Genomic DNA, 19,211 nt, shown 5'->3' with positions numbered 1-19,211 from the left:
AACATTGTTTTCGATGAGTGGAGTGGCGGGTAGAGAAAACGCAGCAGAAAAAAGCAAATAAAACGTACCTTCAAACCAGACTTAATATCGTCCGCGACTCACCCGCTAATGCTATAGGCATCACCGTGGTGTTACACGTCCTGGCTTTAAATGTGAACTTCTGGCACGCAATAAAAGCTGCTATTTCTGTCTAGGCGGAGCATTTTTGTCGGAAAAGCACTCGTTTTATTAAGCCACTACTTAAACTTTGGCTTAGAGTAAATCAGATGCTGATGGAGCTCAAACGGATCTGGGATGAGGGAGGGTTTAGTAGCACAGGTGAAAAATAAGTGAGAAAGATGACTATTACCTTTCGATGTTCACCTCTGCTGTAGCAGCGAACGGGAGAAATCCTGGTGATAGCGGGGATTTCTGCTCCATAAAAGGAGTGAGTGCAGGGCACTGGTTGTGGAGAAGGGGAAAAGCTTGGAGCATCCTCCAGGACATGAGGAAAGGAGGACGGATAGCAACAGAGAGTGGCTTGGGTCACTTCACCTCGGGGACCTGCGGATTAGGTGGCTCAAGTGTAATATTTCAGATGGTTTTAGTGCTCTTTATACTGGGCATTTTGTGGGTTATTTCCTCAAACATGCACCCTGTGTGCCGTGCTGCTTGGATTAACGATCTCTAGAGACCTTGTGAACAACAAAAAAAATGATAACAAAAGCGCGCAAAGCTTCGTATTTCACAGAGGTTTTTAATCAGAAAACACAGCAGTGTGACAGAGCATATAGTAAACGTGACAGTTTCAGCAAATTACTTTTTACTTGAAAACGACAGTAACTGATTTTGTGGGGCTAAATCTTTTTTTTTTTTTAAGAGTTAAAATCTAGACTAATGTACAACCTCTCCTCTTTTAAGTGCTATTTTAAGTACTATTCATTTTGCATTGATTTAAAACCACCTATTTTGCGCAATTAAAATTTAAACTATTCAAAATAAAGCACTTTAAACTGCCCATCTGTCCAACAACTAGATCCTGTACAAATGTCAAAAGTTTCATCCTAAACTCTTTCTGATACAGTGCTGAGCGTCGTTAGCTCCTGTTGTAGAGGGAGAGGTAAATGAGTTTGGGTCTGATTAATATTTCCAACTGTAATTGCAATGGGAAATTTTCAATGGTTAAACTGGGTTTTAGGTGCAATCAATAACATAACTTCTCGAATATCAAACGTGCTGCTTCCTAAATGTCACTATATTCAAATATTCTTTTTTTCTGTGAGATGCATCTATCATTAAAATAGTTCATTTTCAGGCAAAACAGAATAGTTGGTGGAAAGCAAATATTTCTTAAAGAGCATCTAAACTGCACTCAGCTTATGAAGCGACCAGAAAACTTGGAGTGTTACAGCCTTCGTATCCTCTTGCCTCTGACAATGGTTCTCTGCTTCTTATTTTGAAACTAGAAAAAACGTCTTGTTCAGTGCACAGTAAACACGAACTACTAGACTGAGCTGTTTAAAACCTCTGGCAATCAAAAAACCACCGCTTATACTGTTTCTGGTAACTAAATTCAAAACCAGCTTGGTGAAAGTTTAAATACACAAAGGGGGAAAGTGTCATCTACATTTAGAAAGTAAGTGACCTACTTCTACAAGCTCTTGTTAGTGTCAAAATGCAAAAGCCTCTAAGCGCCATCCTCCGTCCTCAGGCCAAGCAGCCTTTGACTTCAAGCTCTGCCTGAGCAGGGAGTTGCAGGTTACCTTTTAAAAGGCTATTTTAATCCAAAACACGATTTCTTAAGCCTGACCGAAGCGGGGGGCGGGAGGGAGTGGAAGGGGGGGAGGGGGGGAAGGGCGGGAGGGTGAGTTGATAGGTGGGAGAAATCACAGTAAGCTATTTCCTTTTCTTAAAAGTCCAGCAACATTTAGCATGTGAATGTGTAGCTTTTGTATTAATGACTTAATACGAACGATCTAAAATAAATTGTAAAACTTGATACTGGAAAACTAGGTATGAGCGACCAACATATACACGGCTGAGTCTGCGAGTACTTTGTAAATGGCAGGTGAAGGAAATCGCTGGGAGTGTGGATTTAAAACATTTCCATTATCTAAAAACCCACCTCCAGGATTTCTCGAGACTCTTCCTATCAGCTGTTCAAATAAAAAAAATCCCAACATAATAACAGAAGTAAGGTTGCAACAAACGTTGTTAAAAAGAAGGGAGGAAAAAAGAAGGCGGAAAGCCTTAACGTCCAGAGGAGAGCGGGTCCGAGCTGGATTTAATTCATGGCTGCAGGGAAGAAGCTGCTGTCCTCCAAGAGCTTCACCACGGCGGATCTCTTGTAGAGCTTGGCCAGGTCGTAGGCGGTGGCCCCCCGCTTGTTCTGGTGGCCCACCCGGCACTCCCCGCACTCCAGCAGCAGCTCCACCACCCGCACATGCCCCTCCCGGGCGGCCAAGTGCAGGGGCAGGTTGCCCTCGTTATCCTCAATGTTAACATCAGCTTTAAACTCCAGCAGAGTCTGCAAAGTGTCCAGAAACCCCTCTCTGGCTACATCATGAATTACAGCGAAGCCAGTACTGTCTTTCAGATTGGGGTTCGCACCGTTAATTAACAACCTCCTGGCGATTTCGGGGTTCCCGAGTTTCATGACCTACGGGAGAAAAAGAAGAGTTGAACACCGCGGGGGCTGTTTGCCTCAGCACTGGGTTTAGATCCTCAATTCTTCGCCCTGGGTTTTGTCACGGCTCAATCCTCATTTAAAACAGATAGAAGAGCCCCAACATAAAACTAAAGATGCACCAGAACAGCTATTTTTAATGTATTTTTTTCCTAAACTCGGTGAAATGGTGAAAGATGTTATCATTTCGGTGGTAATAGCTTTCTGTCTCAGAGAGATTTATGCCTGAAACAGGCGGTGTAAAATGGGGATATAATAACTTTTTTTTTTTTTTTTTTTTTTTAACGCGAGTTATCTCTGTTTCTTAACATACAAAAATTCAGTATGGTTCGGGTTTATTTGTCTAAGTGTTGAGACACCTTTGCATTACTTTTTAATCTCGTTAAACATCAAATATAGGGTCTCTGAGGAACAGATATTTTACCTCAGCAACTGCAAATGTAGAATGTGGTTTTATAAGCTTTCAGGTGTTTACATTGTCTGTGCATTATCATAAAACAAATATTTGGACTGTACCATAGCTCTGTCTGCTAAGAAAAATAAATGTTAGAAGAAATTTTTCTCCCCAATATTTGTGTTTCATTATGTCACCCAGAAAGGAGAAGTTAAAAGGAATGTTTCAAAGTTCCAGAAGTTTTCTTCTAAAACCAGTATATTATATTATACTTTCATAATTTCACTGTAAGTAAACTGTGACTATATTCTGTTGTTAAAAACATCTTAAAAAAAAAAAAAAACAAAAGCAACAGCAACAGCAACAACAATAATAGGATTTTCTGACTCTTCCTCTCAGGGGAAAAAAAACCCAACCTTCTTTAAATTTTCTCAATTACATCATAAAACTATCATAATTAGAACGCAAATCTCTCTTATTTGGGACTTAACAGCTTGCACCAATTTCCTCTAAATACACCATTTTTTGTTTTCTCAAAGAGTTTTAAAAAGTGAACACAGTAATGCATAATATCCAGTCCATAGGCAATACTTTCCTGTTCTTGTAATTAGTCTCATTATAAGTGTCAAATTCGAAAAAATACCTTTCTCATTTTCTTAGAAACATTCACATATTGATTTGAAAATCTTGGTAAAAAAATTTTACCTACATAAAGGAGCATTACGTGCATTAGATTTCACACAGTGTACAATTTCTACAAGGGATTTGCTGAAAAACTCTCCTGGTGAAAAATATATGTTAGTTTTTTAAGGAAAAGTGAGCTGTAATAAAGATAATTACTGCAGCATTTGGACTATAAAGCAGCCCAGTATATTATATCCACAGACAAGAGCAAAAGTGCAGATAAGACAGGCTGGGGTTCAGGGAAAGAGATTTCTCTGTGCCCCAAGGCTTCCAGCTCCGTATGTGCCATTTCTTTCACTTCTGACTAGAGATGGAAGCGATGTAAAAGAAAACAAGAGCATTGTGATCTCTCTTTCTTTTGTAAAATCCGGACATTTTGGTCCCTTTTCGAGGGCCCAGGCAATATTATTTATTAATTCAAAACATGAATTCGGTTTAAGTGGTAGTTTTCTGCGTTCAGGCTAGAGGACTGAAGGCTTCAGTTAAAGATGCAGGGGGGTGAAAAATCATATAAAAGGTGACGCTATTGGGACATGGGCTACAACTGTACAGCAAATGCCCTTTATTTTGCAAAGTTTCACTCGGGGGAGGGAGGCAAAGAAGAAGAAATCATTAATTGAATGTCTGACGAAAAGCATAAGGGCAGGACATGTATTTGAGGCCTGCATAGGTACACTTCATCAGAAATCAAAAGTACAAAGCAAGGCAAGCTGCGCAGTTGTTTAATTAAACCTAAACAGAGAAGAAAAATATAAATTAATTGGTACTAATATAGGAGCATTCTCTCCGTTTTAGTTGAGAGAGAGATTATGGAGAGATTATCTCAGCTGTGGAGAGTGCACTGACAGAGCTCTTTCGAGCGTGGTCATGCACCCACAGCACATTTCAGGATGATACATATTGAAAATAAGTCGACAGATTCTCCTGTTTTGATTTTTGTTGTGGTTCATTAACTCAGTTATGATTAGGCAACGATCAGAAGTATTGTTAGGACACGGATTTAATATAGCTGGATGCTATGTCATTGTGTAAAATATGCCTTAATTCAGGATACGGACAGTTAGCTGCTTTCAAAAAAAAAGAAAAAAAAATCAAACAAAACCCCAAAACACATTACTGTAAGACAAATCGGGTTTCAGTCCTGGTCCCGAGGATAAACCAGCTAGCTAAATGTTTCCTGCTTTCTCAAAGAAGTTAGTTTGTGTAAGTTTTAATGTAAATCCTTTCACTCTCTTAAAAGTTGCTGCAAGTGCCTGCGCTGCCATGCGATGCCCTATTTAGGTGCTAACAGGACAGAGAGGAGCTCACAGACATCCAGCTCCAGCGAAACTGTCAAAAAAAGGGTCATTCCTGCTTTTTAGCAAGAGGTGCTTATTTTCCAGCTCTAACATTTTGATGTTAAGCCAAAAAAAGCTGTAAATATCTCGAGCACATTCACAAGCTATACGCTATTTAAAAACCCAATTTTAAGAATTATTATCACGGTTTCGGGGGGGGGGGGGGGGGAAAGGAGTTAACAAACGATTTTTCTAATTTGTGAAATTAGACAGAACTATAGCTCCACTTCCACATTTCATTACTTATACCTTAAGTACAAATAACCACACTTTTTTTTTCCTCCGGATTTATAGATCTCTTCTTTCACTATTAGGTAGGTATTATAGCTTTTTCGCCATCAGTATCTGATATTATTAAAAGCAAAACCTTTCATCAGCTCCAATAGTTAGCAGTTGGACGAGTTCCAACTGCTGCCTGCCCAGCCACACACTTAAAAATTAGGACATAGCACCTTATACGATCAGAAAGGAAATAGCTGGAACCGGTGCCCTGCTAGCCGATCTAAAAAACCACATTTTTAAGACTCAATTATGAATGAAAAAGCAAGGGATTCAGCTGGAACCCTAACTCGTAGGGCTAACTCTTAATGTACATCGAAGGTCCTCGGTTCTGAGCAGCATGCTTCCAACGAGAAAGGTCATTCCTCACAAACAGCGTATAAAGGAAAAGCAACACCGACAGCAGACCCCAGAACCGAGACAAGTCAGGCTTTAAAAGCATATTGAAGGGGGAAAAAAAAAAAAAAAAAAAAAAAAAGGACAAAAAAGAGATCAATCCTAAGCTTCAGAGAACAACACATTTGTGTTTACAGACCTGCGATGAAATCCTGCTCACCTAAGCTGATTTCTTTTCATCTCAGCTCTTTCATTCCTTGCCTCCTCCCCACGAAGTTACAAAATATCAGCAAACTCGCAGCCCGTTTGACATTGAGGGTGAGCCCCGATTGAAAGAATGGTTTTGACCAGTTTTATTTCAAGTACGTCATTTTAGGGAGTTGGAGCCACTAAAGTTATAAAATATGGCATCCAACGACTTTGAAAAAACACTCGAATTTCATCCACCAGCCTATTTAAAACGTTGTCTTTTTTGGAAACCCGGGTCACGTAGGTACCAGTGATGAAATATTTTCTCCCTCTCTGGATACCAACCTGCAGCGCAGTCCTCCCAAATCCATTTTGTGCATTGACGTTTACATTCTTTTGCAACAAATTAGTAAGTTGCACTAGGTCCCCCTTGGCAGCCGCGGACGCCAGCTCGTTCCCAGAAGGCTCGGCCATTCTTTAGGGTGACTGACGATCGGAAAAAAGATGAGATTTTTTTTTTTTTTTTTAACCAGGCATGGCATCGGAGACTGACAGAAGGATTGGGATGGTTAATCTTCTGGAGTAGACCTTGTAGTAAATACTCGTAAAAAACCTCCTTGCCAAGAGCCCGCCCCTAACTCACACGTGATTATTCAGCAAAACTGCAGCTCCACTTGAAAGAAGATTTCTTTGCTTCCACATATAGAGTAACTCCTATTAAAGACTTTGGTCACTTTCGAGGGGGGAATAGATTAATAGCTATGCAATATATTATATATGTTATAGGTAACATATATACACGTACACCGGAGACTCACTCAGACCTGAGATCTTTGGAGAAGAAGACAACCCACCCTGTTCACAGTCGGGATCTGAGACTTAGCAGCAACAGCTCCGAGGAAAAGTCTTCCGTAGCACTGTGCATCCAACTCCCGCTCGGGATCCCCCCTTTCATCCCACACCGCCGCCTCTAGTCCGGGCCGAGCAGGGAAGAGAAGGACGAGCCGCGCCCGCGGAGGGCAGGGCGCGGCGGCGACGGCTGCCCGGCCGCCGGGCTCGCTCCCTCGGTGCTCTCGCTCCCCGCAGCAGCTTCACTCCCGCGGCTCCGCGCAGCCTCCGCGCAGCGGGCGGGCGCGATCCCGGCTGGCGGCCGCCCCCGGCGGCGGCGGCGGCTCCGGAGCATCCAGGAGGACGACGAGTCCGCGGGCCTGGCGGTAGCGGCGGCGGGGAGGGGGGGGGCTGCCGCCGCCCGCGCTCAGGGCGCGGAGGAGCCGCGGTGCAGGGCCGTCTCCGCCGCCCGCCGGGTTCCCGCCGCCGCTGCCCGCGCTCCGCCGGGCGCTCCCCGGCGACAGCCGCGCCTCTCGCCCCGGCCGGGGAGCGGAGGGCGATGTCCGGGCAGGGGCAGGGGCTGCGCTGGTGCCCGCCGCTGCCCCAGCCCGGCCGTGCTCTGCAGCTTCCCGGCGCGCAGTGACAGCCGCCGCTCGCCTCCTCTTTCAACTTCACGAAATAAAGCTGCACTTGCCGGTCCGCGCTCGCTGCCTCCGCCCGCGACTTTGCGCTCCCCCTTTTTTAAGCACAAACAATCGCTACTTCTGTTTCCTACGGACACGAAGCCGGTTTCTCTCTCTCTTTTTTTTTTTTTTTTTCCTTTCCCCCTTTTTTTTTTTTAACCTCATCAGCTTTTTTTGAAAAGAAAAAAAATTTGAGCGCTTTTTGAGTTGAAACACCCGCCCACATTTTAACGGCAGAGATTTAAGGAGGCGCGGCGGAGTTGCAGGGCGGCTGGGCAGGAAGGCCTGCAGCGGCGCGCACCCGCCCCTCGCCCGGCCCCGGCCCCGGCCCCGGCCCCGGCCCCGGCCCCGGCCCCGGCCCCGGCCCCGGCCCCGGCCCCGGCCCGCAGGCCCCGGTCCCGGCCACGGCCCCGGTCCCGCCACTGCACCGCGGCGCCTTCTGTCGTTCCCCTTGCCGTGCAGCCCGGACGCGGCACTGCCCCGCCACAGCCATAACAGTCAGGGTGCTTTTAGGAGGAGCGCTGCTGAGGCCTGGGGGGGTGGGGGGAATAGCGGGGCGGGGGGAGAATGAAAAAGAATGAAAGGAAAAAGAGATTTTAGCACCGGGAGCCGCCGCGCCCCTGCGGGAGGACCGGGGATCGGGGGTGCTCGGTGGGCGGGAGGGCGGCCTCCCGCCGCGGCTCTGCCCGGCGCTTCCCCCCCCCCGTCCCCGGACAGCGGCGGCGGCGGTGGCGGTGTACGGCCGCGGGGCGGTCTCCACCTGCCCGCGGGGGGAGCGGACCCGGACTCGGTCCCGGACTCGGTCCTGGCCCCGCCGCCCTCGCTCGGCACCCCGCGGGGCAGCGGTTCCGGGGCCGGGGTCCAGCCCGGCAGCGATGCGGACTTCTCTTCCCTAAGGACAAAAGGTCAAGGCTGAAGGGTCAATGTCAAGTTGTCTTAACGGTAGAAGGCGACCGTCCACGGCAGCACTCTTCGCTTTCCGCGTTTCGGGTGTCCTTGATTGATTTGAAAGTGCCATTTTGAGGGGGAAACGCACCCAGCGACCGAGACGGCAAGGGAGAAGAAGTAACGACGGTGCAGTACGGAGACTTCGCTTCCCTTCTGCCTAACAGCATCTCGTGTCTTAAAACTGCGTTAATGGCCGGATTGCTTTGAGTTTCAGGGACCCTCGGAAGGCTGAGTTCTGCCAAAGGGAACTCTGTGAGAGGTAAGATGCAATGTCATGGCTCCCTGATAAGCGTACGGAACCTATCGGTCGCAGAGGCAATCTGCTCGTCCGTTTTCTGCGTGGACGCTACGAGAAAGTGAATTTGAATGTAAACACGCGTGAGGCAGCTCGGGGAGGTGCGTTAGTGAGGGAACCTGTCCGGCAGTAACATCGGCTCCTGCAGCTCTGCCCGGCGGGGGAAACGTGCCGCGGGCAGCCGGGCAGGGGCGGGAGGGGGCCGGGGCCTGACTTACAGCCACCGCCACCAGAGATAGAACCAGTTTTACAGGGGTGAACCTGCAAGCCGGGCAGCTGAGGGAAGTCAGTCTGACTTCAGCGTCTGGCTCTCCTTTCAACTTCGGTTGCTTTTTGCTTCGCAATTGAATTTTCCTCTACCGATTTCCCCACCCACACTTGCTTGTGAAAATACAAAGGTGACAAGTAACGAACTGCCTACACACGGAGCAGGGAAAGCAACTTTGCTCAGATTATCAGCCGACCCCCACTCCCACTAAAGGGGCGGGAAGAGTATTTTTTAAGGGCCTCTTTGTGATAATTCTCGACGAGGATCAATAGTGCTAACAGTTTTGTAAACAAAAATATGAATTCTATTTTCCCTCAAGGTTAACTCTAGAAATATATGTGTATAAATAGCATCCATGTAATCAAATATAGTTGCTCTTCTGCATAAGGAAGGAATTTATATGCAAAACTTCGAATATTCAGTCTGACGGCTTATAAATGACTTATTTGGAGACTATCATTGCCTAAAATCCACAGGCTTTGGTGGTGTTACCTGTTGCTAACTTACTGCAGAACTAGACCTGCAAGTCTTACAACAGTCCCCCTTTTCTTTTTGGTTTATTTTCAGTTCAGAATATAGTCCCCATCTTCTGTTAATCACACCACATAACAAAAATAATTAAGTACAGTGTAGCCGGGGTGCTGCAGGCCTCCTGCAAGTAAAGCTGCCCGGCCAGAAAATGTTGTCACACCTCCTTCAGCATGCGGGTCTGTCAAACATATTTGCAGTAAGCAGCTCGTTAATCTTGATCATTTCCTCTCAAGAATGATAAAGATATTCCTCGTAAAACAGAAAAAGTTGCCCCAGTCGGGTCCAAACTCAGCAGCCAAAACACCTTCTGGAGGAAGATGTCACGGGGCATCGCAAGGAGTAAAATAAGCGGGTGTCCCCCCGCTCTCTAACATGTCTGACACTCGTTGGAGGAAAAAAGCCACCTCGAGTGGCTCGGAGTGAGGGGTTGTGAGAAGGAGAACAGAAACTTTCGCTGTGACTTGGACGTGAACTTCCTGCAATGTGGCGCACGTGCAGCTTTTCACCTTTTCTTCACGTTCTGGATCAAATCCTTCCTGTTTTGATCTAATAGAGATATCATTATTTAAAATAGGACTATAATAGACGTGAGCGCCGCGTAACTAATCTTGACAACATACCTATAGCTTCAGCTCGTGCCAGGAATTAATTGGCTTTAATCCAATTGCTAAAACTCGCTTTTCAGTCTTTTATTATAGTTACTCTCTAGTAATGTGTGGGTGGATTTGTTTGTAATTTAGCATAGGCTGTCCCTGGCATTGCACCATACCTCGTACCTAGTGCAGAACTGTCTGTAACATCGAACTGGAAGAAAAAAAAAAGGCAGGCGTGAGGGCAATTACTTTATCATCCCTCCGGTCGGTGGTGGGGAGCTCGAATTGTTAAGCTAGCGTCAGAGGGCAATAAAATCCTCTTGCCAAACCCTGCCAACATAAACTAGAGCAGGAACGCGATAAAACATAATATTCAACTTCTCTGACACCCTGGCCTCGCATCGTAAGTGGCGTTTAGTGTGGCCTCACCACGCCCGAAGATCCTGAACAACTCCGCTGCCGCCAGACCCCCGTCCCAGGCGCCCTGGAGCCCAAGCTCCCACCAGCGTCCGCAAACAGGCTTTAAACAATCCCCACGAGAGTTTTCCTTGGGAACACGGACTCTCCTGAAGGTACAGTTTAACTTTTCGTACGCCCCTATCCGCACACAGCGTTCGTTCGCTGTCTGTCCCCTCCGACGGATCCCGCCGCGGTGGGCGGTCGCGCTGTGCCCCCCCCCCACTCCTCCCCGCAGCTCTCCTCGGCTGCTGCGGCAGGGAGCTCGCAGAGGAACTCGTGTAAAACCCTGACGCGAAGAGGAAAACAATAAAGAACTGTGTTTCCTAAAAACCGCAAAATAACTTGGTTCAAAGATGTAGCTTTATTAGCTTTCACTAATGAGAAAGGTCCTTGATGGATCTGTAACCTTAGGTAGCTGCGACACCCATACAAAGAGCAGGGCAAAACATGTTGGACTAATTTGCAAACTGGGGTCCGAATGCGTGTTTGTGTTTAACGTCAGTGCTAAGGGGGTAGGTGAACGGGATCAGGTTGTAGGAGGCAGACTTAGACAGCGTTCATGACAGTTAGATTTGCACTATTTAGAAAAAAAAAACCCCAGATTATCTGTGGTATACAATGCAATTGCATCTTACAGAGCTGGAGTGCTAAGCTTGAGCGAGGGCCGCTGGGCACGTCAGTCTGTTGGCTCAGAAACCTGTGAAAAATGCCTCTCCTCCTTTTGAGAGAACTACGAAGACGGAGAAAACCACCGTTTTTCTGCGCCCTCCCCCCGGTCGGTGCGCGGTCTCCGCCCCGGGGAGGTTCGGGTCACTCAGCGAGCGCAGCCACGGGCTGTCAGAGCAGACGCGCACCGCGCTGTATTCACCGCCGCCGCCGCCGCGATCGCGCCCGCTCCCCTCTCACGGGGGCGCGGATGGACGCCCCGCTCCCGCGCGGGGAGGCAGGGCCGCCCTCCGGCCGGCGGCTGCAGCGGCCCGTGTTTCCCCCCAGCCCGGCCCCGGATGGCGGGCCTGGCCTGGGCTCGCTGCAGCCAGGGCTCCGCCGCCGGCTGCAGCCTAACGGGCCGGCGGAGCCCAGCCGGGCCACCCCGCGCCGCCGCCGGGCTCGGGGAGCCGCCGCCTGCCGGCGACGGGGTGGGGAGGTGTCAGCCCCTGGGGCAGCGCCGTGCCCGGCCGAGCCGCGCTGGGGGCCGCAGCCGCCCCCCCCCGCTCGGAGATGCCGCTTCCCTGCTCTGAGGCCGGGCCCGGATCGCGGCCGCCGCTCCCCGGAGGCTGATTCGGTCCGTCCCCTCAGGAAAGGCCTACGCGCGGGCTCCCTCAGCCGCTCGCGCGGAACGGCCGCCCCTGGCCCCGCGACCCGGCGCTTTCTGCCGGGCCGCGGCGCAGGTTCCTGGCGCGCCCCGTCCCCTCCTTTCCCGCGGGGGCCGGGGCCGTGGCGGGGGCGCAGCGACCGCGGTCACCGCGGGCCGCCGGAAAGGCGCAGCCCCACCCCCCTCCCCGGCTTCGCGAGCGCTTGACAGAAGGGTGGTCACGTGCCGGCCGCAAAGCGCCTCTTTGCGACCTCAATGACAGGCAAAATGTGCGACAGGCGCTGTGGAGTCAGGGAGGGAGCGGCGCTGCCTCCTCCTCCTTCTCCCTCCTCCTCCTCCTCCTCCCCCTCCCCGGGCCAGCGGCTGAGGCAGCGCTGCCCGCTCCCGGCCCCGGCCCGCTCCCGGCCCCCCGCCCGCCTCTCTCCTCCCTCCTCCCGCTCCTCCTTCGCCCGCCGCGGAGCTGCCAGGCGGGGCAGCCCGGGGGCGCCGCGGGAGCCCGGGAGGAGCCCGGCGCCTCGATGAGCTCCTAGCTCCCACCCTGCCCCGTCCTCGCCGGCAGCGGCTCCAGGTGCGCGGGTCAGAGCAGAGCGGGGGACGCAGCTGGCTGCAATGGCGTCCAACATGGACCGGGAAATGATATTGGCTGATTTCCAGGTAAATTTCAAGCCGCCGCCGCCACGGAGCCGTGGCCTCTCGCTGCTTTTCTCTCTCTCCTCGTTGCTGTGCTGCTTGTTCTTTGTGGGAAGCGCCGGGGTGGTGGGGGTGAAGCCCACCCTCCAAAGCCTCCGCTCTTTCTTCCTTTCTTTCTTTTCTTTTTTTTTTTTTTTTTTTTGGTCAGAAATGGAGAACGTGTGCCCTCTTCTCTCAAGGTGCGTGAACAAAATGTCTACTTTAACTTACAGTTTCAGTTTTTAGTTAAAAAAAAAATAAGCTTTTTCATCCACTTTGCTTGTTCCAATCCTCTACAACCACCTAGGCCCTGGGACAGCTGTGAACCAGCTCACTTGGAAGAGGCAAATGCCAGGGAGGATACAAACTCATCACTCCTCATGATTTGTCACGGTGTTTGTAATGAATCACTTACTGGTGCTACAGATTAATGCTGAACAGAGGTGTTTCCATTATAACATCAACACCAACTTCATGGTTGCCTCAGCCCGTGACTGTTGTAATGACAGTAAAACTCTTCCCACCCCATTCTAAACAACAACATGTTTGTGTAGAAAGGAGGCATATGCCCTTAAAAGTTGTTTGTTACCTTCTCTCCTCCCTACAAAAAGGTTATAATTTAACTTCAAACTCTTCGATCTTATTCCCAGAATAAAGTCTTTCTCTAAATAAAAATGATGTGTCCAGGAGCCTGGTTAATCTGCTCAGTATATTGCTTGTTTTTATGTTGTTTTTCTAAGAACAAGTAAAGAAACAAGTGGAAGAGACTTGCATTTGAAATAGTGAGGAGAGCCAAAAGGACCTTAGAAGGTTATTAGATTACATTTGAATATATCTTTTTAATGTTTCCTTTTCAATCAATGCTTTTTTTTTAAGCTTTCTTCGTTTGCAGTGGTTGTTCTTACATGGATAGGCTCCTGGGTATTCTTGGATTGAGTTGTGAAACTGCTGTCTGTATGTTCAATTTGTTAAAAGATTGTTTCTCAGCTGTTTGCAGTGAAACTATTTCATTTAGTTTAAAGAAAGGACTTGCTTCATTCGCTCTGTGTGTGTGTTTAACAAGAGCATTTGTTTGGAATGACAGGTAGGGTGACTAGTGTACATTATGTAATTCCTCTTCCGCAAAAGGTGTCTGATACCTCACTGACGTAACACGTGGAGTTCCCAGTTGATAACAGGGAAGTGTTTTCCATTTCTGCACCTGAGTATCGTACACCCATATCTATTAAAATCTTTAACAAATGTTTCTATAATGATGCTTTATTTTGTTGTACTTGGAGGTACTTTTGTGTGTGTAAGGAGTGACATCTTAATTCTAAGGCTAGGGTTTCATAAAGGAGTTCTTCCAGTAACAATACACTGTGTAAAAGGAAACTGGGAGCCCAATTCTGCACTCGTGCTATTGGAGGCAGACTTTTAGGGAATCCCTCATGATTAGCTGAAATAGGTTTACATTTAGGAATCCCAGAGGATGATCAAGTTAGTGGCTCGTGAATGTAAGATTTTTTTTTTGTTTTCTAATAGAGTTTTCAATCTGTGTACACTTTCCAAGCTTTTAAAAATGCTATTTTGCAGTTCTGCAGTGTTTTTCTGCTTGGGCTTTGAAACCAGTTAATAAAGGTATAAGAGTAACTGCAGTGTTTGGTACCAAGAAGACAAGTAAGTACTATTGCAAAGTTGCAGGTGGACGGTGGAGTCGTGGAAACCAGTTGTAGATCAAGGATGATAGAAAGCGTCTGAAGCTAGGACCCAGGAAATATTTTATCATGCAGTTTACATATGTTAAAAACTTACATATATGCTTATGTATGTATGTGTGTATATATATTTATTTGTATAACTTATAAGTTATACCTTTTTTATATATATGTATAAGTCATATAACACTTACTTTAAAAAAACCCAAACTCTTTCCTTTTGTATTTCAGCAGACAACTTTGTTTTTCTTTTCATTCTGTTGTTTTTTTGTTGTTGTTGTTTTTTTAAACAATCTCAAGCATCTGTCCAATTCTGAAACACTGAACTGTCGATTGTCACGCTGTTAAAGCTTCAGATTAGTAAAGGGCAATGTAAATCATTATTAGGCTTCGTATTTTTAGGCTGTTACAGAACGGTAAAGGATTTGGGGTATTTTAAATACTCGATGGAATTTACAGCTCACTAGAATTTAAAATGGAAAATAAAACATGTGCAAAGTAATTCTGCATGATTTTCCTTCCTATATTTTCTGTATCTTTTAATTAATAAATATGTTTCTCAGAGTTCTGCTGCTGTCTTCTGTATTTTTGTGAGATATCTTATTGAAAAATGTTGTGCACACTGGAAATTTTCAAAGCAATTCTTTGTAGTTTTGTTCGTTCAGCTAATCTTTGGCAAATTAAATCGTGAGGGAAACTTCCATCACACTTGCCTTTCCCAAGTTACTTTTAAGAGGGATAGAGCAGTGGTCTTTGAACTTTTAAAACTTGAAAGGATTTTCCCTCCCCATAAAAAAAAATGTTGGTGGAGTCATAGTTATACTGATGCTTGATGCTTTTGTGAAGCTTTCATGTACTTATTTTATATCTTTCAAAGCCCTGAGGGGTTCTGCCATTGATTTCAACTAGAGCAGGATCTTGTATTGCATTTAGTTTTTCCTTTTAGCTTTGATTGTTGCTAACAGGTTACTTCTGCATTCTGAGATACTAAAGAGAAATACTCCTTTAAAATATTTTGTATATGTACATATGTATACATACAAACATTGAATAATTTTATAAAAATATTTTAACTGTAGAGTAAAACACAGGAAGTGATCTACCAAAATATTTTTTTTTCTTAATGTCTGAAAACAATTTAAGCCTGTTCTGTGTGGCTTGTAATTATTTTCTTTCCCTCTCCTTTTTTAATGAGGTTTCTGTATGCTACCCAGGGAGTACAAAGTACGTATTCATACATGTGGGCTGTATGAGCAACCTGTCTAACTTTTCCCTCTTAGGTCCTCACTTAGGAAAGATTATGCAGAAGCTTAGCTTTATACATGAGTAGTCTGATTGTTTTCAGTGGAAGTAGCTAAAGTAGTGGAGTTAAGCACAGAAACAAGTTTTAGCTGTTTTACTAAATGCAATTCAGATTTTCTCCACAAAGTGTCATTGGCATATAGGAAAAACTCCACAGGAGAAAGCCCAACAACTTGTGTTTGTAGCATAAATTCTTCAAAAAGATAGCTGCATGTGAATTGGTAAAACGCTGCAACGTACCTCACATACTGGGGGAAATATGGGCGTATAATTTCTATCAATTTCTGTTAGCATCTCTGTTCTTCTTTTGTTTGTTGTGTTTAATTGCAAAATGTTCTTCTGTTTCCAACGGGATACCCAGGTACTCACATGATACAAATGTATTAATAATCTATGCAGTTTGGGGTTTGAAGAGAATTGCTCTCGCAGTGTATCAGTCCGTTTTTCGTTATAAAGAAAACAGACTTTTTTATTTTTTTCTTTTGAAGTTGCAAACTTTAGTTGCTCTGAACTTAGTTAAATTGGCGTAGTTAAACTGTTCAGGAATGAAAAACAATCTTTGAGTTTTGACAGAAGAGTCAGATGTCGACGTTTTTGTATGCTAGCACCTTTACCTCTGTTTTTACAGCTTCACTTAGGATGGGGACTAAAATTAGGAAGAATATCTTTTTGTCATTATGTCATTATAGGACCACTTCATTCATGCTATGTGGTTGTCCTCACAACAATTCCTAAATGTCGAGTTGGGCTTAAGGGTTGGAATATTGTGGGAGCTGCCAGCTCCTAGGTGGCCATACATTACAAAATATCTAGCATGTAGAGCTTCAGAAGGAAATTTTTCATGGAATTCACAATTTTCATTGACTAAACAAATAAGTAACTCAAGATTTGGTCTGGGTGGGAAGACTTCAGAGTGGAATGGTAAAACTCAAAAATCTTTGCTTTCATCGAAACAACAGGTATCTAATAGTTTTCTTTTTCCTCCTTCTGTCTTCCATCTGTGTTCATTATGAAACAAAGTTAAGTGATTTTTTTTTTTTTTTTCTTTTCACATTTATGTTTTTAACTGAGACTGCTTTGGTATGATTCACACATGTATATAAATATCTTTTTTTCAAACTTCACCTTTATGTCAGTCTTTTTCAAAAAACCCATAGGTTTGTGGGAGGAGCAAGGGGGAACTGGGAAGGAAGAACCTCATTGCCCTCAGTTACGGAAAGGTGAGAAAGCATGCTAGATAATCAGGTTTTAAATTATAGACTTGACCATGACATTGATATATCAGTTTATTATTTCTTTATTTTTATTTTTTAAATTTTATCTGTAGTTCAAACTACTAATTTCCTTCCGGAATGGCTAAAATTAAAGGAGCACAGTGCTGTTAAATAACTGACAGATATATTTTAAAAGTGAGGGTTTTTTGATGGTTATGAAAAACATCTATCTACTTCTGCCCTGTACAAGGTGATCTCTGTTATGCACACTGTTTTCACTATCTAACAGTCTATGTGCAGAATTTACATGTATATTAATTTTTTTAGGGGGTGCTAAGGGAGCTTTGCTTTCTTCTACGTGTGTTGGCATGCTGGCTCAGGCTTTCTGTCACTTTTAAGTTATTGCCAGTATGAAAATTTGATGGGTGAAAAAGGTAGGCAGATACTGGAATAGCTTTGAGTTAATATCCTTGATTCTTGCCCTGGACTGTGACTTAGGCTGGGGGCTGGAAAGAGTGTTTCAACCATTTTCTTTAAGAGTAAACCATCCACTAAGGGATTTTGAACAATTAGCAAAGTTGATATCCTTAACATTGATTTCTGGAAGAAATGGTGGTGTTTTGTCTTTAAGGCATTGAAGCAGAAAGGACTGTTCTTGATTTCTTTACAGATTTTCAGTGAAGTGTTTGGCAATTCACTTGGAACGAGGTCCTCAGCAAAAGATAGGTGCTGAAGAGACCAAAGTTTAAGTCTTTGGAGAATGTCCTCCAACTTATGTTTAAAGTTCTTGGAGGACTCTGTTTTCATCAGAGGGTCTCCATAGCCACCTAAATACCTGGGTTCCTGTGTGTTCTGATCTGTCTGAGCTTAAAACCTCAGTCTTGCTCATACCAAACCATTCTTTTGTGTGGCTTCTCTGTAGAATATAATGCAGTAGGCACTCCCAGAGCACACCAGCTGGACTGAGCTCTGCAGCTCTCTCCATACTAGTTGGAAGGTAATCCAGTGCTCTGTAAATTACAGATCAGGGTTTGGGAGAGACAGGTTTGTTTCTTCATCCCCTCATAGTAGGTGTCTTTAGGTAAAAGTGGACTCTGCTAAGTTTCTAATAATTAGGTGCCAAGATGCTCAGCGCTGCTTTACCTGACCTTTTTTGTGGATATAGATTGCTTCGTCCTTAGATAAATTTTGAAATAGTTAACAGTGCTGTTTTTTCAGTGTAAAAAAGAGGACCTTAAGACACCGGAGGATGTTGAAGTTCATACCTATGAGGCCTCTTAATTTACATTTTGATTAGAATTCCTTTTAATCCTTGTTGCTTTTTGTCACATCTTATAATTTTCTGCATTACACAGTCAGTAACAGCATTGGAGCTGGTAGTTGGACCTCTTGGTTTGCAACACAAACACAAATTGGGTTTGTTTGCTGTAAATGGCCTTAGGGTCAAGAGACATGGTAAAAGCATACTGCTTGCTTAGTGTGTTTTAGTTTGGTTATTTTGATTGTCATTTTCTGCTACCAAGACCATTGCTTATAGTGATTTGTTCTTTGTGTGTTTCTGAAGAATCAACAGTTTAATTTCTTCAGATGCTTTCAAACTCAGCTGTAATCCTAAAGCTCATGTTCATCAGAACAAAGCTAGTTTGATTTACTAGTCACCTTTCTGGCCTTTAAACTGAAAGTGAAGTAGATTCCGGAGTCACAAATAAGAAGTTGGAGTAAGAGCCATGTCTATTTAGAAGCATGATAACTTAGATATTTCCACTGATAGATGTTCAAGGAAAAGCCATCTAATTTCTCTTCTATAAGGACAGATAGTTAATTAGAAATACTATCTGATATTTATAGGGAAGAAACATGATACTATGACTTGTGTGCATTACAGCCCTACTGTAAGAACCTGAATAATTTACCACTGGAGCATCAATTCATCTTTAGAAAGAGGTTTATGCTGTTCTTTTTGTTCAATTACCTTGAAAAGACTTTCACATCATAGTAATCATGTCACCATTTCCATCAGCCCATTCATATAGATATTTGGGTTAGTAGGTCACTGAAACAGATTGAGAGGTGGTAGCTGTAGGATCCTTTTTCAAATGCCATGACAACTAATACTAATTATAATATTGAAATTATTAATTATATGTACTCCCAGAGGCTAGGAATGTGCTTTCATTGAAAGGTAATGTAAAAGTTATTTGGCACATTGAAAATAAGATATGGCTAATATTCTTGGTAAGCAAGCATCATTTACAGTAAACACACCGAGTTCATATTTTTGTGTGGAAGGAGGTGTGGGAAAGGAGAGGATAAGAATTTAAGTGAGTTGCTACATGCCTTAAGGGGTCCTGAAAATCTCTCATCTTAAGAATATTGTATTGGTGCTGGGAAGTCTGAAAGGGTAGAATTGCCCACTCTGTTCTGGGCAGTTCTCATGGTTATTAAAGGAACTATGTGGCATATCTTTGATAGGATTTCGTATTTTTCTAGTCAGTGGATAAGTTCATGCATTTGTGAGGCAGCCATTA

General features: G+C 45.0%; 2 protein-coding genes and 1 pseudogene across 2 annotated transcripts in view; 1 reads left to right on the top strand and 2 right to left on the bottom strand.

The window, feature by feature from the left end:
- Positions 1–1,842: 1,842 nt before the first annotated feature.
- On the bottom strand, positions 1,843–6,870 carry CDKN2C (cyclin dependent kinase inhibitor 2C). Its single transcript, XM_086617086.1, has 3 exons — positions 6,739–6,870; positions 6,230–6,370; positions 1,843–2,638 (listed from the first exon to the last, which is right to left on the bottom strand). The coding sequence occupies exons 2-3, from the start codon at positions 6,356–6,358 to the stop codon at positions 2,264–2,266; spliced, it is 504 nt and encodes a 167-aa protein (XP_086473212.1). The 5' UTR covers positions 6,359–6,370; positions 6,739–6,870; the 3' UTR covers positions 1,843–2,263.
- Positions 6,366–8,510, bottom strand: LOC147528200 (uncharacterized; annotated as a pseudogene).
- A 3,813-nt stretch (positions 8,511–12,323) lies between these two features.
- Positions 12,324–19,211, top strand: part of FAF1 (Fas associated factor 1) — a 169,608-nt gene continuing 162,720 nt past the window's right edge. The window contains exon 1 of the mRNA XM_009990349.2: positions 12,324–12,455. Within this exon, the coding sequence (XP_009988651.2) occupies positions 12,411–12,455 (45 nt within the window). The 5' untranslated portion in view covers positions 12,324–12,410. The remainder of the gene's footprint in view (positions 12,456–19,211) is intronic.

This window comes from Tauraco erythrolophus, chromosome 10 (genome assembly GCF_009769465.1).
Source record: "Tauraco erythrolophus isolate bTauEry1 chromosome 10, bTauEry1.pri, whole genome shotgun sequence".
In the NCBI taxonomy this organism is placed as follows: Eukaryota; Metazoa; Chordata; class Aves; order Musophagiformes; family Musophagidae; genus Tauraco; species Tauraco erythrolophus.
The sequence above is the reverse complement of the archived record's forward strand: the minus strand, read 5'-3'. Positions and strand labels throughout refer to the sequence as shown.